Source organism: Equus asinus, chromosome 16 (genome assembly GCF_041296235.1).
Source record: "Equus asinus isolate D_3611 breed Donkey chromosome 16, EquAss-T2T_v2, whole genome shotgun sequence".
Classification (NCBI taxonomy): domain Eukaryota; kingdom Metazoa; phylum Chordata; class Mammalia; order Perissodactyla; family Equidae; genus Equus; species Equus asinus.
The window spans coordinates 6,897,292-6,920,742 of record NC_091805.1 but is presented as its reverse complement, the minus strand read 5'-3'; the positions used below and the strand labels follow the sequence as shown (position 1 = coordinate 6,920,742).

Genomic DNA, 23,451 nt, shown 5'->3' with positions numbered 1-23,451 from the left:
CATGAAATCAAAGGACGTAGCTCAAGTCCTCAGCCTGGTTGGAAAGGGGGCACTGAATAGGGTCAACAAGGGGATCAGAGAGGGGTGGAGGTGCTTCAGTGTGCTTCTGTAACACTCCATACTTCTCCAGTTGTAGCACTTAAAAAATTTTATTGAATTCCTGTTACTCCCTGCAGATTTACAAGATCTGTGAAGACAGGGAGGGTGCCCATCTCTGGCCTATAGACAATATGTAACAGATGTTTTAAAAAATAAGTAAGTGAATGAATAAATGAAGGTGAAGATGAGGGCACAGAAGTGGTAGAGGCAGGTGGGTGCCAGAGAATGGTGCCAGGTTCCAGTGGGGTGACCAGGATCAGCTCAGGCCTGATGCTAGCCACTCCCACACAGCTCCTTTCTTCCTAATCCGCTTCTCATTCTCTTTGAGAAGGATTGAGGTCTCTGGAAAACAGCCAAAAAATTGTTATGGGAACGGCAGGCCCAAATAAGGCTCAGGCATCAGGAGGATCTGAGAGCTGAAAGCCACTTCTGTTCCCCTCCCTCAGCTGAGGGGGTGGGGACGGGTTCCCGAGCCACAGCCCCTTTGAGGGGGATTTAGAAGGCACATAAAGGCCCCCAGCCAAGGACTTGCTTCCTCATCCCGTAGTTGGGGCCAGAGTTCTCAGGCCTCCACTGAGAGAAAATGTCCATCCAGTAAGTATCTCTGGGAGATTTTTTAAATGCCTTAGTGGGTAGATGGTAAATGGGCTATTTCAAGGGCTCCTGAAGAGGACCGATGACCTGTTTAGGGAGGGCCTTGGGTCTTGCTGGGGGCAATTTCTCCCTATTTATACATTGAAGCAAATATCTGGAATTCAGGTCTAAATTACAGTGGGCTTTGTGTGACTTAGAATGGGGCTTCGAAGCAGCTGTGAGTGCGAAGATTTCAATGAGGTAGGCCAGCGTTCCACTTCCTGCCCAGGCATTTCCTAGCTGTGTGATTTTGGGCAAATTACTTCACTTTTTGAAGTCTAGATTTTTCCATATATAGAATGAGTATAAGAGAGGTACTTACCCCATTGTGTGGTGTGAGATTTAAGTGAGCTAATGGCATGCAAAGTTCTTTTGATAGTGTGTGGTACACAGTGAGTGCTTAATAAAAGAAAACGATCATTATTAGGGGGTCCGGTCAGAGTTCCCACTCTAAGAAGTTACAAAATGGAGCCAAAGTGAAGAGGCAGGAAATAAGCAAAAAGATGAAAGCTGAATCTCCTGGTCTGACTGTTTTTCAAAAGCACTGAGGCTCTTGGAGATCGGTGAAGAAATGAGATGACAGAAAGGGATGATGGTGTAACGTGGGTGAACAAAGGATGAGGTACTGAACCAAAAAGCTGTTGTCTCCCAGCTCCTAGGACAGAAAAGGATGAGACTCTCTGTGAGGCAAGAGAATCGACGATGCGGCGCGCTGGCAGCAGGGACAGGCGGGGAGCGCTGTGGGGACTCTGTCAGGATGGGAAGCGATGGCAGCAGGATTTGTTATTTATCTTCAGAAATGTGGGAAAATGTAGAGGGCAGAATTAAGTTCACTGTGACATTAAAAGGGAGGTCATTTCCCCTGACATCAGAGGAGGAGCACAGACCCAGGGCCCCCTTGCAAACCTGATCTGTTTCCAACCCCCCCCAAGAGTGCTCCCAGCCAAGCCTAGACTGGCAGTGCTGCACGGGCACTGAGTTGGAGAGCACCTTTGCCCCTGCAGCTCTGCCTCTGTCTCCAGGGACTTCCTGGAGTATGGCATGGGCCTCTTCCTCATTATTGCACCATTTCAGAGTCGAGCATCCTGCTGGTGGTTACAAGAAACTGTTTGAAACGGTGGAGGAGCTGTCCTCGCCGCTCACAGCTCATGTGACAGGTGGGTCTCGCTGATCCGGAAGCTACCCTCTGTTTTCCGTGGAGATCTCTCTTCTCTGGCTTGTTATTCGTTGGCTTTGCTCAGTACCGGCTCCCCCTGTGGGCCACAGAGAGGGGAATCTGAGGGTTGGGGCTTTTTATACCAAGAACCCCATTCCCTCTCATTTCCCTTTTCTTTATTTCTCTAATGTAGAAAAAGGCTACTAACTGGCACTCCATGGGGACTGGGACTACATCCTTGTCATCTTTAACTGTCAGTGCTGGCTCAGTGACTGTCACATGGTAAATGTGCTATAAACGTCTGCTCCGTCAGTGTCTGGAGAAACACGTACCTGGTGACAAGGCTCTGGAGCTATTACAACAAAGGGTGGTGGCTTTCATGCCCGTTCTGTTGGGAGAGTCTTGGTTTTGGGTTCAGGCAGGTGTAGGTGCTAATCGAAGCTCTAATATTTTCCTAGCTGTGAATCTTCCAACTTATACTCTCTCAGCCTCAATTCTCTCACTTACCAAAACCAAATTTCGCCTCACGGAGATGTTGTAAAGATTCAATGAGATAATGTAAATAGTAAGAGTCCCCCAGTATCTGTCACACAGTGATCAGTAACTGGTAGTTACTATTCTCTTGTTATCATTATCCAGAGACACCACACAACCTGTCCAGCATCCTTGCTTGGATGTGGTGTCACGGAAAGGGCCACAGCCTGGGCGAGTCTCCTTCCTTTCGGTTTCCTCTTCTGTAGAGTAGAAGGGATGAGCCAAATGCTCTTTCTCAACTTCATTCTGACGTGAGCAGTGTAGGTTCTAGCAATCAAGTTAATGTTGTGCCTTTTAGTTAAGCCATGCCTTCCTAAAATATAAATATTTTTAAATATCCCAGAAATATAAAATATAATTATATTCCTAAAATATAAATATTTTATAAATATCCCAGAAATATAAATCCTTATCAAGTGGGCTGTGAAAATTGAGCTGCAGGAAATAGTCCATTTGTTAAAAAAAAAAAATCATTAGTAAGGATTAGGCAAACACTGCCAAACGCTGTACTTTTCAAAGGAAAAAAAGGGCACAAAGTGAACTGCTTAAACTGAAAGGCCCCACGCCTCTCCTGTGCCCCCTCATTGTGCACACGAGGGCACCGAGGGCCCGGGATGGCACACGGCAAACCCTGACCCGGAATCCAGGCCTCTGACACCCGGCCCGGTGCACTTTGCACAGCAGGTTAACTTCATCTGGAAGTCGCCCGTACTCTCAAAAGAATATAGCTCTAGGTTTTAGAAAGCCAGTATTCTTGTTGTTTCATTTAAATGGTTTCGTCTGTACACACATCGTTTTTTAGTGTCTTGATCCCTGCTCCTTATCCATCCCTTCTACTGCTCACTCCATCAAAATATCAAGAAACTCGAAATTCTTCTTAGAAGTGAGATGGTCAAAAGGCAAGTATCTTGGTCTCTGGGGCAAGCTGTCAGGTGGAGACTTCCACCTCCCTCAGAATGCCTGTCCCTGTCTCCTCCTAGCCCTTTATCCAAACTCAGGCGTTGCCACATTTCCCACCCCTCGGTCTCCCAGCGGAAGGAGAGTCAGTCCAGCAGACATTTTCTTAGTGCTGCCGGGCTTGAGAGCTGGGGATGTGAAGACTGCCAGCTTCACAAAGAAGAGGCTGCCCGGTCGGGCTGCCAATAGAGTCACTGGCCTCTCAGGGACGAGCCAGCCAAGGGCAGGGGTAAGAAGCAAGGTTCTGTGTCTCGCCTTCATCACAGGCAGGATCCCCCTCTGGCTCACGGGCAGTCTCCTTCGATGTGGGCCAGGACTCTTTGAAGTTGGATCTGAGCCATTTTACCACCTGTTTGATGGGCAAGCCCTCCTGCACAAGTTTGACTTTAAGGAAGGACACGTCACCTACCACCGAAGGTAAAGGCCTGCTGGGTCCCACTCCTCCTCCCGGGGCTGGGACCCAGCTCAGCTCCTCTTTCCCTGTGCTTCTCAACCTCCTGAACCCAAAAGAGGATTTAGATATTCGCTTCCTCTCTGAGTCCACCTGGGCCAGTGCATCCAGGTGGACACCCGGGAACTGTGCTGCGGGATAGAGAGGAAGCTAAGAACTAAGGCTTTGGGGTCCAACATGCCTGGCTTCAAACCCTAAATCTACCAGACACCACTTGCCTAGGGGGGCAAGCTTTAGCATGATCTTAATCTCCGATTCTTGGTTTTGTCATCTCCAAAACGGAAAATAATAGAATGTACTTCAGGGTTCGTTACAAGGATTAAATGAAAACACAGTGCCTAGCAGGGAGAAAGCATTCAGGAATAATAATAGTTATTATTATAGTTATTGTTGTTATTAGGCCACTAGCTCTCTTGACTCCTTTCCTTTTTTATAATCAGAAAGGCCACAGGGAAGGAGGGAGGGGAGCTACAAAGGAGGGAAGGACCAAATATGTCAAAATGATACAGAAAAAATAGGGTTTCTAAAACAGGAGGTCGTTGCTGAAAGGCTTGTAAGCTGAAGCCAGCACTCCAGGAAGCCCCATTAACACCACGGTGAGTAGATCGTCTCATGCTCTGATATTTAGCCCTGTTAGTGGCTTTGTTGATCACCACAGATGTCAGGCATCCTGAAGAGACAGCAAAAGGAAGAGTAAATGGATGTTTAAAGTAGTCACGATAACTCGGACTGCAACAAGAGAAAGAGATCAGGTCAAGCAAAAATTTAGTTTTGAAAGCATACTTTGGAAGTCAGACAAAGCTTTCATATGTCAAGACCTTGGTACTTTTTCCTCTTCATGACTTTGTTTCTTCATCTCTGACATTCTAAACACTTAATATACACATCGCAGAAAGTGCAAACTCAGATTTTAATTGGCTCTCCATATGAGAAATCCTAGGCAACCTATGTCATGTAGTCTGGGACATGGTTCAGGAGGTCTGCCTGTGCAAGCAAACGGATTCAAGAATACCTACTCTTAAAGGTAGCAAAATAAATTTTAAAACTGAAGAAAAACACAAAAGGGACATAGGGAGATTGAAAGGAATATAATTCAGCACCCCACATCCTATATTTCCCAGCTAAGTGTAGGTTGATGGTTTAGAGGCTACAGGAAGTCAGAGGTCCTATGGGAACTACGCATGGCGGCTGCGTAGTGTGATATAGAAAATGCATGTTTTTTGGCTCTGGACAACTTGAGCTCTAACCCAGTTCAGCCACATAGGCCAACCACTTAACTTCTCTGAGCCTCAATTTCCATCTGTCCCTGAGAGGTATATAGGGCATAAATTTAAGCTCGTAGCATATTGTCTCTTTCGATCTTAGTCACCCCGAGAAAGTGACCTGACAACACTCTTCATTCTTCATGCTGTGTATTTATGATTCCGACTTGCTAAGGACCCACAGAATGACCATTCTAAGCTTCACATGGACTACACTGATTGCCCCGTCTATGACCCTTTCCTGTGTCTCAATGTCCTTCAGGTTCATCCGCACTGATGCTTACGTACGGGCAATGACCGAGAAAAGGATCGTCATAACAGAATTTGGCACCTGTGCTTTCCCAGATCCCTGCAAGAATATATTTTCCAGGTTACTGAAACCCAACCGCATGTTACTAAAGACATTTTACATTAGCTCTTTTTCTCTCATGGCTTGAAAGCTAAAGCTACTGGACTGAAAAATCCATTTGCTTCTGCAGGTTTTTTTCTTACTTTCGGGGAGTGGAGGTTACTGACAATGCCCTTGTTAATATCTACCCAGTGGGGGAAGATTACTACGCCTGCACAGAGACCAACTTCATTACAAAGGTTAATCCCGAGACCTTGGAGACAATTAAGCAGGTGGGACATGGTGCTCAGGAGACAGTGCTCAAGAATTTAGAATTTGCAATTTAGGATGAAATCAACTGTGCAGTTTGGTAGAAAGAACATGAGAGCCAGATAGATTAAGTTTCAAATCCTTGCTTTCTCATCAACTACTAGTCATGTGACATAAGGCAAACTTTCTTCATAGTTTCTTCAACTATGAAATTTTAAACACTTATTATATGTATTGGAGGAAAACCTTATAAAATGCCTAACGTGTTCATTCATTCATTTGCGACACAAATATTTATTGAATCCCTTCCACATTCCAAAACTTACGCTAGATGCAAGGGATACATTAATGGGTAAGATAACATGGTCCCTGTCATTTACAGCTCTTATAGGCTAGCGTGGACCTGGCACATACCAGGTGCTCAAAAAATTGCAGCTATTAATATTGAAAATTCTGCTATTCATGGTTCTAGGTGAGTATTTTGAACCAATTTGCCCTTTCTTATAGACACACCTTATTAGAAATAAAGCTATATTTTAAATGAAATAGCATAGAGAAAAATATCAGCAATATTTAGAAAGCGACAAATTTTGCTAAGAACTTAGACATGCCATTGCATTCAATAAAATAGATCCACATTTTCAACCCATATTTATTAAGATGTAACTATTTCCAAGGCATCCTTCTTGTCCATTTCTCCAACACCTCGGTGGAGAAATCAAACCAATACACAACTTAAATATAATAGGACATACAATGTGATGAGCCCTTTAGGAGAAGGAAAACCTTCTATGAAAGCACAGAGAAGAAAGAGATTACTTCTGGCAGTCATTGGAGGCTGTGAAGCAGGGTAGATCAAGGAAGGTTAAAAAGGCTTGCATTTGAGTTAGAAGTTAAAGAAGAGGCACAACGTCAGTGAATTTGGAGAAAAGACATTTCAGGTGAAGAAAGTAACATGATTAAAGGTATAGAGATGGGAAAATAGAGGATACGCTCATGGAAACTAAAGGCTAATTTATTTGGCACTTTTGCTGTATTTCTCAACAGAAGTGCTAGTGGCATTGGGTGGGAGGTACTCCATCGTTGTGGACACTGTGCCACACATTGCAGAGGTTTGGTGTCCCATCCTTTAAGTATCAGTCATGTCCTCAATCATTGTACAAACCGGAAATGCTCCCCAACATTCCCAGCTCTCTGCCTAGGGGATATCACCCCCAGTTGAGAACTAGTGATCTAGAGCACGCACTGTCAAGTGGGACACAGGGGAAAGTGAAGCTACAAGTTTGAATAATGGACAAAATTTGGAATAAGTTGTTTAGCTAATGGAAAGCTACTGAAAGGTTTTTCTCAGAGAAGTGGTACAAGCAGAGCTGTGCTGCAGGAAATTTAATCTAGAAGCCATCTGTAAGCTGTATGGGAGGACAAAAGAGATACAGGATAGCTAGGAGACCAGTTGGGTGGAATTCAAGACCAGAACTAGAAATTCAGTGTAGTGGGAATAGAAAGGAAAAATAGTACCAACACTGGGTCTCAATATCACAAGCTGATTTATAATTCTCAACAGACTATTTACTAAGGCTTAATGTACTCTCAAGAGCTCTTCCATGTTTTTGACGTATGTCTGTAAGCACGTGTGTGTGTGTGTGTCTGTGTAGATCATTTAGAGAAGAACTGAAGCTGAGTTTTTAAACCATTCATTTGACTCTGATAGTGAATCTGCGTTCCAATTGCCATGGTAATTTAATTGGGAATGCGAAGTTCATGATACGGCTCCAGAATAGACTTTATTAGGAGTCAGGTTCCATTGTGTACCCTGGCTTCATATAAAAATATAGCTTGAAAACGTTGAGGGTTTTTTGTTTGCTATTACTGAAATAGTCTCCTCACCAGTGCCTTTGCCTCCAGCCTGATTCTCTTAAATACAACTTCCTTACCTCAGCAGAAGCAACGTCTCTAAAATGCAAGGATGAATGTGTACGGGCGCCGTGTGGGGCACCCACAGTTTCCAAGGTAAAGTTCAAACAAAGGCCTTTGTGGCTGGCCCCTTATTTCCCCTCCTTGGTGCATGCCCTTCACGGCAGCCATGTTGAATGACTAGCAGTCGCCGAACAGCACACGCTGTTTCACAAGTCTAAGCTTGTACATCAGGGTTCCACTCCCTGGAGCGCAGTCATCCTTCTCTGCCTGGCTGACTTTTACTCATCTTTCAAGCATTAGTTTTACTCATCTCTCATTGTCTTGTGAAGTCCTGTCTAATCCCCGAGTCGGGGTTAGATGACCTTTCTCTACAGACACCATTTTGCACTTGCCACACTGTAGACCAGCTTTGTGGTCTAACGCAGTGCTATCCAATAGAATGTCCCACGAAGATGGAAATATTCTACATCTGCACTGTCCAAGTGCTAGAGAGCACTTGACATGTGGCCGACGTGATTAACTTTGAAGTTTTATCTAATTATAATTAATTTACATTTAAATTGCTACATGTGGCCCATATTGGACAGCGCACGTCTGGACTGAAATTCTTTTTTTTTTTTTAAAGATTGGCACCTAAGCTAACAATTGTTGCCGATCTTCTTTTTTTTTCTCCCCAAATTCCCCCAGTACATAGTTGTATATATATTTTTTCTTTTAGTTGTGGGTCCTTCTAGTTGTGGCATGTAGACTGAAATTCTTGAAAGGATGGACCGTCTCTGTTTTCTGGACCCTGGCACAGTGCCTGGCATATAATGGAAGCTCAATGAGTACTTGATGAATGCTGGAATGAATGAACGAATGTCTTGCCTATTATTTAAATAAGGATGCTAAAAAATCCCTATCCTTTAAAACATATTCTCCTAATCCAGTAGAAAGAATTTTGGTTAAACAAATATACACTCCATCAATTATTCATTCAACAAGTCCTTATTGAGAAGGTCCCGGCTAGACATTTTACTGCTGATTTTGCCAATGTTTGACTCTGTATCCTTGAACAAGTCACTTGACCTCTCAGGAACCTCAATTTCTCCTTCTGCAAACCAAGAGGTTTGTGCTAGATCTGTGGTTCCGAATCTCTTATGAGACTCCAAATTGAATTAAAGTGCTAAGTCTTCTCTCCAAAAACGTTTGCATTTAATTTCAGGAGGTTCATAGTTTCCCTGACGTCTATTTAGGTTAAGACTTTCTATATTAGATGAATCCTGGGGTTCCTTTCAGTAGCAGATCCATACTCTGTGCAAGCCACTGGATTTGGTATTTAGGTTGTCCCATACAAAACTGCCATTTTTGTAAAACGAAAAGTATTGAATATCAGCAATTTCATACAATTCATCTAATATAATAAGGGAAATACACAGAAGTCCCAGGACTAAAATTTATCATTGTTTGAGGACAACCTGCATGTGCAAAAGGAAAGTGACTACTCAGCGCGGTGTACAGTATACATCAACTGAGCACAGCCAGGGAAAACTCCAAGATTTCAGAGGCACAAGGGGTCACCATGGGGGTCAGAGGAGAGCTCTGCACCAAAGATGGGAATTCAGGCAGACTTCAAAGAGGGTAGGACCCAGAGAGATGGAAAGAAAGAGAAAGTGCACTCAGGGTGATGGTGCAAGCAGCAGCTCTGAGGTCAGATCTAGGGACCAAAGGTCTTTCTTTACACTCTTTCTCGTAACATGGATGGCATTTGCTCTCCTTCCCTAGGTTGATCTTTGCAACTACGTCTCAGTCAATGGAGCCACTGCTCACCCCCACATCGAAAGTGATGGAACTGTTTACAACATTGGTAATTGCTTTGGGAAAAATTTTTCAATTGCCTACAATATTGTGAAGATCCCTCCACTACAAGCAGGTCAGTTTACCAATTTGACTCTTCTTAAAACAAATGTCTATCTTGTGAGAAAGTTCCTGGAAATACAGGATGCCAGATCAGAATATCAGGATAGCACTACATGCACAGTTAAATTACTCTGATTTCAAGATGATTATCCTCATCCCTGTCCTACCAGGGGACCGATGCCCAAGGGCACCAGAGCAGGAAATGACATCTTGAAAATACAGAAAGCAAGTGACCGAGCTCTATTCTACAATGATTCAAAGATGTGGTGTACATGTGGATTTCATAAGACTTAGATTCAAATCCAGCAAACATTTATTGAACGCTTATTCACGTGCTAGGCAAAATTAAATTTTTAAACAAACATATGTGTATGCATAAGAGCATAAACACATATATGTATGAGGGTGTATTAAGCATGCTGCGTGTATTTAGTTCCCAAAACTACAAAGAAATCTATTAACTCATATTAATATAAAGAAAGAATATTAAAACAGAAGAGAGAGTACATTGTAAAATTCTCCATTCATTGCCAGAAATTTGATAACCATCTTGATGATAGAATTATTTGAATATATGTGGGTTTTTGTAGTGTCCCTTAGCATGATTCTCAAAGTCTAGTCCCTGGACCAGCCGCATCACCTGGGAACCTGTTAGAAATACGAATCTTGAGCCCCACCCAAGGCAGACTGAATGAGTAACGCTGGGGATATGCCCACCATCAGCATTTTAAGAAGCTCTTTATGTGACTCTGACACACACTAAGGTTTGAAGACCACTGACTTAGTAGTAAATAAACTTTAATGTACTTAAGAATTACTGTACAGGGCTATTGACACAAACCCACATACACTATTCTTTACAGGTAGCTAAGAGACTGTAAAAGGCATCTTGGCCATCCTCATGGTTTGCCTTACTCCCCTGACTTAGAACCCCACCTCCAAATGTAAGATGCGACTCTGCTGCACTCTGCCTGCCACAACACTTTTTGAGTGCATTTTTCCAAATCTGTTGCTATTTGGATTTTCCTGGGTGATTGCAGCTTCACATGAAATTTTGCTAAGAATGCCAATGCCTGAGAAAATGATAATAAGTTCTGAAAAAAATAAAGATCTGAAAATGTATTTCTTTGCTTGCATAAGCTGTTCTAAATGCTCTGTATTTAAAAAAAAAAAAAAAAAGAGGCTGTTCCAAAGCCTTCTAAAACCACTTTATTTCAGACAAGGAAGATCCAATAAGCAAGTCAGAGGTCGTTGTACAATTCCCCTGCAGTGACCGATTCAAGCCATCTTACGTCCATAGGTAACTCGAAGGCCTGCTATGAATCTTCAGGAAAACTCAAGTTTAAAGATCTACTTTGCCTACCTTTGATACCAATCCTGATCACGACACTTTCTTGCAGAAACCCAAATTTAAATGTAACTAATTTCATGTAGGCACTGTTGATTCATGTAACTGAGCATACATCAAGTATACGTATTTCTTTGTGGTTTGAGAATCAGCCCTTCCCATTCACAAGTCTATTTGTGTTTCTGAACAGTTTTGGTTTGACTCCCAACTATATTGTTTTTGTGGAGACACCAGTCAAAATTAACCTGTTCAAGTTCCTTTCTTCATGGAGTCTTTGGGGAGCCAACTACATGGATTGCTTTGAGTCCAACGAAACCATGGGGGTAGGTCTTACATTTATTTGTCAAGTTTGTGATTCTGAAGAAGGTATATTTCATAATGAACATCTTTTTCATTTTTAAATGCATCAAAATATTTTCCTCACTTTTCAAGGTTTGGCTTCATATTGCTGACAAAAAAAGAAGAAAGTATCTCAATAATAAATACAGGACCTCTTCTTTTAACCTCTTCCATCACATCAATACCTATGAAGAGAACGAGTTTCTGATTGTGGATCTCTGTTGCTGGAAAGGGTAAGAGAGGACCTTAGATAAATCCTACAGCTGCATCTCCACTTGCTCCTGGAAATTAGGGGCTCTTTTCAGAGATGCTACTCTCAATATTTAACCTGAATTACATCTGAAAAAGCAAGGAGTATGCTTACGTCCCAAAATGTAATTGAGAAAGCAGTAGGGAGTTTAGGTAATCAGAAACACTCACAAACTGAACATCAAACCATGGTTCATGATTGAAAAGCAATCAGATCCATGAACCAGATCTGAAAAGAAAAGGTTCTGTGACCTGTTAAGTGAACTTAAACTGAACTCCACTTAAACTGGACAAGATCCCTTGGGGGGGCCTTGAACTCCACCCACTCTGGGTTTGGGAGAAAGAGACATGCTTTCTTCAGAATAGCCAAGTCACTAAAAAGACCGTAGTCCCTAAAGACACAGACAGAATGGTGATGGGGAAGCAGAACAGAAAGTATCAAAGGCTGCTGTTACTTAAACATCCTCCAGGCAGTTGCGTTTTTCCACACAGAGTGGACAGGAGGAAATGGCTGTAACATACTTGGGCCATTAGCAGTTCCTGGCTGGGGAACAAAGAACAGACAGGCGCTTGTGCTTTTAAAAGGCAGGAATCATCTCTCCAAAATTATTTGTATTTATCCGTACTTCATGTTTGACTTCTTATTTTTGCAGATTTGAATTTGTTTATAATTACTTATATTTAGCCAATTTACGTGAGAACTGGGAAGAGGTGAAAAAAAATGCCAGGAAAGCTCCCCAGCCGGAAGTTAGGAGATACGTGCTTCCTCTGAATATTGACAAGGTAACCGCCCTCCCTGGAGATTTCAGACACAAGAATCTCTCACCCTTCTCAGCATTTGTTCTCCAGCTTTATGTTCACACATAAAGTCTTGAAATGTCGGACCTGAAAGGAACTTGAAAAATCAATTAATTCGACTCCCCTCGTTTTACAAACAAGGAAACTGAAGCTCAGAACAGAGCCATGACTGAGCGAAAGCAACTGCAGCATGGCCAGAGTGACAACTAGATTTTGATTCTAAATCTGGTATTCTATCATTTCCAAAACCCTTTAAAATATACTTTCTCAGTGAATAGTGCAGACCACTGATTCCTAGGATCCTTTGTCAATATGTAAATAATTTAATTTGAATAATTCGAAATTCTAGAGAGATAAAGCATCAAAAAGTGCCTTCGCAGGGAAATCAGCCCTTTATTTTGGTTTCTGACAAATCTTCTGAAAATATCACTGGAGCATAAAAGGCGCTAATAGCATCAGACAGTCGTCTCTTTATTTCTACTTTTTCTTCCCTGTATTCAGTGACTGTCTTTTTAAAATGTCAGAGTCACATCCAGAATTTTTAGTGTGATAGAAACACCAGTCAAAATCAAGAAAATATAAAGTTCCCAATAGATACATGAGCAGACACTCTCATTTATGTACATTTGAGATACAGACACAGAACTACATGGTTGAGGCAGCTACGTGGAATGTAAAACACTGTCCCCAAGGCTGAAAACAGATGCGGTGGAAACTAAACCCAATTTAGAACCAGACACTACAGCTCTGAAGCAAGCTTGTAAGCTCTGTGAAGAATAAGAAAGAGGGAGATTAAGGTTGGGCGTTCTAGGGAGGTAAAAGAGCTTCTACAAAGGCAGGGAGCAGTTTAAAAGGCAAAACTCAATATGGAAATGGAAAGCAGTTGCTGGGGCTGGTACTTAGGAACAGAAGGGAGATGGGCTTTGGGCAGGCGGACCAGGGGGATATTATATGGGACTTTATAAGCCTTTGGGTTTTATATAAATGATAGGGAGCCATGGAAATATTTGAAGTGTGTGGAATGTGTATATGACATGATTAGATCTGTAATCCAGAAAGTTCACTCTAGTAGCATGGTGGAGGACAGTTTGAAAATGGGGAGTCTGGAAGCTAGAGGCTTTTTAGAAGACTAATGCAATATGGCAAATAAAGAGGATAAATGTCTGAATTTAAAAGAATGGAAACTGAGAGATAAAGGAAGGTACAAAGCTGAGAAGTATTCAGGAGGCAGCATGAGCAGGAGCTGGTGAGCAATTGCATGTGAGGGAAAGGAAGGACTTCAGGATAACTTCCAGATTTCTGCCTTGAGCACTTGAGTGGATGATGAGTAACTGAGTTGGAAACACGAGAGTGGGAGGAGCTGGTGTACAGGAAAAAGTAAGATTTATTTCATACCTGTTGACACTGAGGTACTCACTGGCCATCCCAAGAGGAACGTTCCACAGGCAGCTGGTATAGATGGATCTGGAGCTCTGGGAGATGGGTCTGGGTACCTTAAGGGCTCTTAAGTTCTCCTTAGGAAGCAGATCTCTGGTATGTAGTTGAATGCCCATCAAATACCAAATGAATGAGTCAGTCGATTTTAGTAAACTCTTATTTTGCTAATAACGGTAAAATCACAGTAATCTTTAAGGAAATGAAATACGACCATTTAACTTAAATATTCCTTACCTCACTGTCTCCACATTCCAAACGAAGAAAAAGGAAGGATTTTTCTAAATGTGTAGTTACCATTACCTAGTTGTTTCACACTAGTTGCTGTATCACACTAGTTGTTTCAGTGGGTACATTGAGAGGATCCACTTTTCGTTCTCCTGGAAGTCATTACCTAGTGTAGCGGCAAGGAAGGAGATTCGGTAACGATAACGCACGTCAGCACGAGGGCAGGGTGAGTCGCTTTGGTTATTCAGAGAATGGAGCAGTTGAACTTGTTTCGGGAGATTCATGGAACACAGGCATTTGCAGTATTTTGGCAGAAGAGATGGGACTGAAGCAGAACAACTGAAGACAGGAGGAATAGTTCAAGGAAAGACAGAGAAGTGGGGAGGGGCAGAAAAGCAGAGGGAATTGATTGCAATCCAACTGGTTAGGACATAAGCAAAAGTAGTGGAATCAATGGGGAAAAGAGCTATAAAAATAGGTTGGTAATCTCTGAAGACATAAGGCCAGGTGAAGAGTTTGTGCTGTATTTGGCAGGTGATGGGGGACAATGCAGGTTTTGAACAGAAGAAAACCATGTTCAGAGCTGGTGGGCTGGGTGTCAAGTGTACTGACCTTCTGTGGTTGTCTCTACGACTAAATGTCTGTCGTCTCTGAGCAAGTCCCTCAGTCACTCTCAAGTTCAGTTGCCTGCTCTGAAACCTAAGTGTATTAGACTAAATAATAACTAAGGTCAGCTGCAGCTTTAGTACTCTGCTTTTCCACATTAAGGCTGTGTTGGGTATAAGTAGAACTGGGTATAAGTGGAGAAAGGATGGAGATAGGGACCTGGCAGAGGAGACAATTAAAACTCCTCAGGTGAGAGAAAAATGCAGTGATAGTGGGAACCGACCAACGCTGCCAAAAGGGAGAGTTGCTGCAGGTGGAATTAAAAGCCTCTCACGTTTGATTGGACGGCAGAATGGATGAAGTCTTAGACCTGCAAAAGGTCACTGAGATCCTTTAAGCCTTCGTGTCTAAAGTAGTGATATCTTTCGAAGTAGGGACTGTAACAGGCAGAGCAAGTCTGGAGGTAAATATGAACCGAGGAACTCTGAGAAGCAGGGATCATGGGTACGCAGCCGATTCAGCTCTGTCACTTACTGGCTCTTTGATTTAACCTTAAATTCTCTTTCTCTATGTACAAAGAAAAACATTTAAGCTTCTTAGATTTCCTTTTCTTTATCTATATCCATCTTATAGTGTTGTTGTGATCAGTAAATGAGGTGATAATATGTCAATCACTAAATACAGTCCCTAGCACAAAGCAAGTGTTAAATAAATATTTGTTATCATCACCATCATCAACAACAAAAGTAATATCTACAACATCTTCATGAGGAAGTCTTGTAGGCTTTCTTATGCAAGTGCAGGACCTTGTGAGAGAAATAAGGGTTGGAAGAAAAGAACTGATAATTATTGGTATTGAAATGATGATCAAATGCGTGAGAACAGATAGACGAGACTGTTAGCAGGAAAAAAAATCATACTTTAGAGTAAGTTTTCTAAAAGAAACATAAACATTTGCTTATTTTAAAAACAAGGAATCTGATAGCCAGAAAATGCTTAGAGAGAAGAAAAGATGGCCAAGCACAGAAGTTTGGGAAACGCTCACGTGCAGAAAGTGGTAGAAAAAGAGCAGCCAGAAAAAGAAAAAGTCACCAAAGAGCCCTGATTACAGCTAAGAGAGGGTGAGGCCACTCAGGACAGGGCAGAGGGTGTCATTGGTGCCCACTGCCACAGACAAGCTGGAAGGGATGAAGACTAGGGACCAGACACCAGATGTGGTGACGTCCAGGGGAGCAGGACGAGAGAGGTCGAAATCAGGTTTCAAGGCACTAAAGGTGGGCATCTGGTGAGCCTGTGGGAGCAGGTACTGTACTCTGTACTTTCCAAAGTTTGCCAGTGAAGGGAAAAATAGGTCATAAACTAGGATAAGGAGAGATAACAAACAGATCAAGGGAAGGGCTCAGGAGAGGAAAGAGTATAAGATGACTGAAGTTTCCAGTTGACTGGTTAAGACGGTGGTAGTATCTTTAACATATATCTTTATCATTTTTGAATAGGCAGTGCGTGTAAATGGTGGAGAAATCAAAATGACATAAAAAGGCATATTCGCTGGGAAGTGTCAGTCCGGTCTTCGTCTGCACCCATTCCGTTCCCAAGTGTACCTTTCATTAATGTCTTCCTTTTCCTTGGTTTGCTTATGCAAATATAAGAAAATACAAATTTATATATAATTGTTATTTTCCATTCTCTTACACAAAAAGTGGATTTCCATGTCCACTGCTTTGTTCCTTGCTTTTTTCATTTAAAAATATATACTGAAGATGTTGCTTTTTTCGACTACACAGTATTCTTTTTGTGAACTTACCCAAGCCTCTCACTGCTCAGCAGCAGAGTTGTTTCCAGTGTTTGGCTTCTACAGATAATGTTACAAGGAGTAACTTTGTATGTGTGTTATTTCATAGACGTGCAGACATATCAATAGGAGAGATTCTCAGAAGGGGCACTGCTGGGTCAAAGGACAAACGTGTCTGCAGAGGAAAAGCATGGGGAGGGGAGTCAAAAGGAGGAGGTAGTTTGTTGAGGAAAGCAAAGATAACATGACGGATTTCCTACATAAAAAACCTTAATTTAATAATAGAAAAAATAAGATAGAACAGAGTAAAATAATTAAATTTACAATCACATAAATAATATGTTTGACACAGACATTTGACCTTATTGCGTGCATAGATAAATATGCAGATATATGTACACCACTATCTTCTTCCCAACATCAACACGAAATGCCTTGAGGCCCCATTACACAAAATCTCATGAAATCCATTCTTCTCTTTGCTTCTCACCTCCCATCCCTTCCCTATCCTGGAAATCTTCTACCACTTCCTCTTAACTCATAGTACGTCACCAGAAAAATCCCCTCTATCCTCTTATCAGAATGTTCCCGCCACCTTCTTTCTTTAACCAAAATCTGGCTCTCTCCCGAGGACACTGGTCTGTCCACAGCAACTTCCAGGGTGGCAGTTTCTCCTCTGGCCTGGAGTTGGGGTAGGTGTCCTCTTTGTTCCACTTTGCTGCTTCCACACCATTGTTCCTTCTATCCACCCTTAAAATCTCTCAATTTTTAATCTCATTCCGGCTAATTATATAGCCAAGCGCACATACGCGTATACATATATACACCCCTCATTATTGCTGTCATCTGCTAACCAACACTCCCTCTGCCTCCTGGCTCAGTGTCACACTCCCCAGATCTACTCTTGACTCTTGGTGATTTCAGTATACACATCGTACGTGATTCTTCCAGGAACCTGGCCTTCAGTTCCTTGAGCTCTCCCGCTGAACCTGTCTTCCGACCTAGCTCAGCTACTCCCTCCCCAGAGTCATATCCCTGACCTTGCCATTACCCATGACTGCTTCCTCCATAATCTTAGTTTCATGCATGACACACCTCTCATCTTTCAAGATCACTTGCCCTCCTGCGATTCCCACCAGGATCCTCCCATCCACCAAACCCGTGACCTTCTCACTATCCCTCACTCCCCTGAGGACTTGTTTGCCCTCCTTACACAACTAAAATTCCATGGTCAATCATTTTAATCACCCCCTTGTATAGATCCTCATTTCTCTTGCCTCTTTCTTACTTTACCACACTCATTTGTCAAAACCACAATCCTAGTTAAATTCAACTTTCCACCCACTCCATGCTTGTACTTCTGAGGCTGAAATTAATTGCTGAAAAACACATAATCGTGTTAATTGGCCCAATTTTAAATACATGTCCACAAACTTTACTGCTACATTTCCCAACTTCATTTACTCTCCCACTTTCCTAGCTAAGTATTTCACACCCTCCTCTCTTCAAACTTCTAACACCCTCCACCTCCACACTCATCCGCAGCTGATGTCTCTGCTTCCTATTTCACTGAAACAAATGAAAGAAATCAGAAAAGAACCATAGACTCCTGCCACCACATCCACCCGCCCACCAGCATCTGCACTCAGAATGAATTATCCATCTTCCTGCCCAGAACTGGCCCGTCCCAAGCTCCTCACCCACGGGAGGACGTCACTGTAGCAGTTCCCCCCCTCCCCGACGTCATCACTCTCCTCCCTTTCTCACTGGACCACTCAGATCATGCGGTTATTTTGCTCTCTTACAAAATCCTCCCCTTGACTCCTCTTGCACCCACCAGCTACCCCCTCATTCCTCTTCTTGCAGACCTTCTCATGTTGAGGGCACCAAAACTCAGCCCTTTGTTCTCCTGTCTTCTGTTTGTACAAAAGGGTGTGCTCTTTGTAAAGACTCACGTTTTAAACCAGCCTACATTTACGTTTTCAACTTTCCTTTCAACTCAAGGTTCTTATATGCTACAGCCAACGCCACGTCTCCATTGGAGGTCCAATGGACATCTCAAGATGAATAAGACACAACTTAAACTTCTCATCTTCCCCCACCAAATAATTTACCCCACATGCAGTGGTCACCATCTTTGTTGTGACAACACCAACCTTTAATTGTTCGGGCTAATCTGAATTATTGTTTTCTTTTGACTGGACTACTATAAGACAGACTGGTTTCCCTGATTTCATTCTTGCTTCCCTCCTACTCCTAAGGGTAGTCTCAAAAGAGGAGCCTGAGTGATTCTTTTTTTTCTTTTTCTTTCTTTCTTTCTTTTTTTTTTTTGCTGAGGAAGATTTGCCCTTCCCTAACATCTGTGCCAATCTTCCTCTATCTTTCAGTATGTGGGCCACTAGCACAGCATGGCCAGTAACAGAGTGGTGTAGGTCCCCACCCAGGAACCAAACCTGGGCCACCAAAGTACAGTGTGCTGAGCTTAACCACCAGGCCATTGGGGCTGGCCCCTGAGTGATTCTTTTAAAAATAAATCATAGCATATCACTCTTCTGCTCAAAGTCCCCCAGTGGCTTCCCATCTCTCACTCACTGTCTCTTGGTGATTCCAATATACTCATCATAAGGGATTCTTCCAAGACCTGACCTCTCAGTTCCTTGACCTCTTCCACTGATCCTGTCTTCCATTCTAGCTCAGCCACTCACTCTCCAGTGACCAAGAAAAAGACCAAGTCCTCACAAAGAGCTATAAGGCTCTGCACAGCCTGGGCCCATTACCTCTCTCCTCTCCTCTCTTGCTCTTCTCCCACATGCTCAGTCAGTTGCGGCCACATGGATCTCTTTAGCGTTCCTCAAGCACATTCAGCATCCTCCTACCTCAGATCTTTGTCCTGTTTGCTTGCTCTTCTTGAATGCTCTTCCCCAGATATCTGCACTGCTAACTGCCTCGTCTCCTGCAAGTTTTGTCTCAAATGTCACCTTTCCAGTGAGGCCCACCCTGACCACCTATTAAAATTACAACCCACCTACTCTTCCCACATATGATCCCCTTATTCTGCTCTATTTTCTCCCCACATTTATGATGTACTATACACTTTATCTATTAATTATATTTATTGTTTATGTCCCCAAACTGGAATGTAACCTTCAGGAGGACACGGACTCTATTCCCTGAAATATCCCATATGTCTAGAATAAAGTCTAGCACAAAACATGTAGTGAGGTATTAATAAATGAATATGTTCTTAGAAAGAGTTCATGATATATTATATTCATAAAATAATCTAAAAAATCATGTGGTGGGGGGATGTGGGTGACGAGAGATCTTAGAAAACATCTGGTCTGGTAGATTTTCTACATTTATTCTTCCTTTTGACAAAATAACTGTATGATTTTTTTTCAAACAAGATCAAAATACACCCTAACTATAAAAGAGATGAACACTGTAAATGGATCCCTAGGGGGTTGAAGTCTTTGTTGTTCTGCAGAAAAACGCTTTTTTTCCTGAAGCCCTTCCTCAGAGGACTTAGTCTTTGAGGACAGTCTCATTTTACGGATGAGAAGATTGAGGGCCTGAGAGGTTGTGTGACTTTCCCAGTGACACACAGGCAGTGACTGACACAGGCACAGACAGCTTTCCCAGTTGTGTCCCCGGGCTCCCCCTTCTAGAGTTTTCTGCACTGTTTCTCCCTACATGTTGACTTAAGAAATGAAGAACTCAGGAGATAAGACTCTGGAAGACTGCATTTCTGGATACTTGACTTCTTTTCTGCTCACTGAAGTTTCTGTTATCCTTTTTCGTAGGCTGACACAGGCAAGAATTTGGTCACTCTCCCCAACACAACTGCCACTGCGATTCTGTGCAGTGACGAAACCATCTGGCTGGAACCTGAGGTTCTCTTTTCAGGGCCTCGCCAAGGTGAGATGATTTAGAGAAGAAACTCACATGAGAGGGAACACAATGTTCCATTCAAAGAGATTAACTGAGTTTTCCTAAGCATGTGCTCTATTTTGCAGCATTCGAGTTTCCTCAAATCAATTACCAGAAGTATGGTGGGAAACCTTATACATATGCGTATGGACTCGGCTTGAATCACTTTGTTCCAGACAGGGTAATCACTCCCTCTTACTAATATTAGAGCAGTACTCTGAGTCATATACTAGTCACAAAAAACATATTGACTGACTGACTGATCGATTTTTTTTTTTCTTACAAGCAGCTCTGTAAACTGAACGTCAAGACTAAAGAAACTTGGGTATGGCAAGAGCCTGATTCGTACCCCTCAGAACCCATCTTTGTTTCTCACCCAGATGCCCTGGAAGAAGATGATGGTAATGAAAATGATGGATATATCTGAAAACTCTCTTTTTACTAGAGATCACATAGTTAGTTCATCAGGAGAGGAGTTATGTTGATTATCCCCTAATGTTCAGAAATGATCCTTAACATTACTGAATGAGACAACACTAAAGAATTTAAACTTACTTTAAAACAAGCATCATCTTGTGGTCAGGTCTCATTGATTGTCTTGTTAATGCCAATGAATTGATTCCGACTCCCAGAGCCCCTGTGTACAACAGAGCGGAACCCTGCCCCGTCTTTTTGTGCCATTCTCTCACTTTCTGGCGTTATATCAGACAATGCTCCACTACTATTCGAAGGGTTTTCACGGCCAATTTTTTCAGGAGAGGTCCTTCTTCCTAGTCTGTCAAGTCTGGAAGCTCTGCTGAAACCTGTCCAGCATGGGTGACCCATCAACCATGGGTGACCCTGGAGGTATCTGAAGTCCCGGTGGCATAGCTTTGAGCAGCACAGCAACACGCAACTGCCACAGTGTGACAACTTACAGATGGGTGGTGTGGTTCCCTAACTGAGAAAGGAATCTGGACCACAGGAGCGAGAGCACTGGATCTTAACCGCTAGACCATCAGGGCTGGCCTCTCATTGATTACTAGTGGAAAAGATGCACCATCTGGTGTCATGATGGAACACCAATGACTGCTCTAGATGAGGGAGAGAAGGAGGAAGAAAGAGCACCATGAATTCTAGGTTTTTGGTTTTCCTGACCTAGATAGATGTCTGAAAAAGGATAGAGTTCTAAGGACGGAAATTGAGTATTCTAACAGATCACAGAGGCTGAGAAGGCAGCTTTGTGACTCTGGTTTGGTTATTTTTAGTAAGCTGGGGCTAGAAAGGGATCCAGAGCCACAACTCCCAGCTAGGTCTTGGGAATCAAAGAAATAATATACCTACTGTTTTCAAAGTCTTCACGATATAGATTTTGTGTTTGACTGTCACAACATTTTTTTTTTTTTTTGCAGTAGGTAGAGCAGGTGTTAAATCTTATGTTACAGATGAAAAGGCAGATCCATTCATTCAAGAGGAATTTAATGAACACCTGCATGTTCTGATCACTATAATGGGCTACTGGGATATGACAGTGGGCAACACAGATATGGTCACTCCCTGCCTAGAGCTTATAGTCTAGGGGACACGCAGAGTTTAAAAGATCCCTTTAGGTTGGTCATACAAGCCAGGTGGTGGAAGAGTCAAAACAAGATATCGAGTCATGTGGCTTTCTTCATTTGTCAATGTAATAGTGCCTATGTTATTTCAATGACATTTCATCTATGGCCCTGGGCTTTTTTTAAATTCACCCTTGCCTTATTTCCTTCTGATCAACAGGTGTAGTTCTGAGCGTGGTGGTGAGCCCTGGGGCAGGACAAAAACCCGCTTACCTCCTGATTCTGAATGCCAAGGACTTGAGCGAAGTCGCCAGGGCTGAAGTGGAGATTAACATCCCTGTCACCTTTCACGGACTGTTCAAAAAATCCTGAGCACATTCTAGCAAGATATGTTTCTGGTGACAAAACCAAGGAAAACAGTCAGAACTACAATCAAATTCTGTCCAATTTTAGCCTGCTGTAATGTACGGTTTTAACACGCAGACACACAATTTTGCAATGTTTTACAGAAAGCACAGAGTTGAGCAAGCAATTCCTTTAAAAAAAATACATATTTAGATAATTACACTTCTCTATGAGACAAACAGACCATAACTAAAAACCTCTTTATATATTTAGCAATTAGCAAATGAATTTGGATCTATTAAACTATTTTTTACTCTCATTATAAAATTGTATTTTAGGTACCTATCTGCTCCAATTATTTTTTAACATTTAAAAGCCAAGGTCCTCTACTCCTGATTTGTGTGTGGCTTTGCTGAATCAAGGCAGTATCATGCAAAAAAGCCTAATTACTAAATGTCAGCCAAACTTCTTCTCAACCCAGCAACTATCATCTAACAGTAATCACAGAAATTGTATGCATATATAAAAGTGCTGAAAAATTCTCAAGCTGTGTGAACTTTAACATTTCCATTTAATTTAGGTAATTACTACTTTTTCTGATTTTACTATAAGGAAACCTATCTCTAATCAACTGAGGGCTCTCAGCCAAATAACATCTCAGAGATTATTTATTAAAAACTTGTATAACATCAAGGCAATTACATATAGTGGTGACTATAGTTTTTTGGAAAACAGTGCATAAATACAAAAAGAATTTCTTCTTAAATTAGGGTCTAGAATTCTACTTGGGGGTTATACTTTGTCGCCTCTTCTGTTTGATTATATTTAAGCACTGCAGTCACCTGACCGAAGAGGAAGAGAGAGAAAAAGAGGAAATATTAAATTATTAACATTCAGATATTAATACATTTTAAGCACTGTCATTTTTAAAATTATTCTCTTTGGTGCAACGTCTTGCAAAAAAATGGAAATTGACAAAAAACTGTATTCTATACCTTAATCCTGGTACCTATTTTATGCTCAAAAGTATTAACATATCCTTATAGTTAAGAGGCTCGGCACTTTGTTTGACTAAGTAAAAATACTTTGAAGGAACAAACTGACTAGAGTACTTCATGCCTCCTTCTGATTTTCTTATTTAGATAAAATGAAAACTCATTTTTTTAAATCATCAATACTCATTAAGATATACTTTTCAAAGGAAATCTAAAATTTCAGAAAAGGGGAAATTATACAGTAAAATCATACAGAGCTCACCTAAGCTCAACTATTATTAAGATTTGGGTACTGGTCTTTTCCATCCTTTTCCTCCTGTGGGTCTTTAAAATAGCCATTATTTCT

At 42.0% G+C, this 23,451-nt stretch overlaps 1 protein-coding gene across 3 annotated transcripts; it reads left to right on the top strand.

Moving 5' to 3' along the window:
* Window positions 1–493: 493 nt before the first annotated feature.
* Window positions 494–23,206, top strand: RPE65 (retinoid isomerohydrolase RPE65). 3 transcript variants are annotated; one of them, XM_014867339.3, is made up of 14 exons: window positions 494–693; window positions 1,807–1,889; window positions 3,646–3,796; window positions 5,355–5,462; window positions 5,572–5,713; window positions 9,372–9,519; window positions 10,725–10,806; window positions 11,045–11,177; window positions 11,287–11,426; window positions 12,096–12,225; window positions 20,104–20,218; window positions 20,317–20,411; window positions 20,520–20,631; window positions 21,986–23,206. In XM_014867339.3, the coding sequence occupies exons 1-14, from the start codon at window positions 683–685 to the stop codon at window positions 22,135–22,137; spliced, it is 1,602 nt and encodes a 533-aa protein (XP_014722825.2). In that variant the 5' UTR covers window positions 494–682; the 3' UTR covers window positions 22,138–23,206. The 3 variants fall into 3 exon arrangements, 2 of the variants coding, with proteins under 2 accessions (XP_014722825.2, XP_070342676.1); XM_070486575.1 differs by lacking the exon at window positions 3,646–3,796; XR_011494807.1 differs by lacking the exon at window positions 10,725–10,806 and having other exon boundaries at window positions 552–693; window positions 21,986–23,203.
* The last annotated feature ends 245 nt before the right edge of the window (window positions 23,207–23,451 follow it).

What these genes read in the sequence shown, in the direction of transcription:
- RPE65 (XM_014867339.3), top strand. An exon ending in CCTTGGAGACAATTAAGCAG is followed by an intron (nt 5,714 to 9,371) that starts GTGGGACATGGT and finishes CTCCTTCCCTAG; the next exon opens with GTTGATCTTTGCAACTACGT. An exon ending in CTTTTCAGGGCCTCGCCAAG is followed by an intron (nt 20,219 to 20,316) that starts GTGAGATGATTT and finishes TCTATTTTGCAG; the next exon opens with CATTCGAGTTTCCTCAAATC.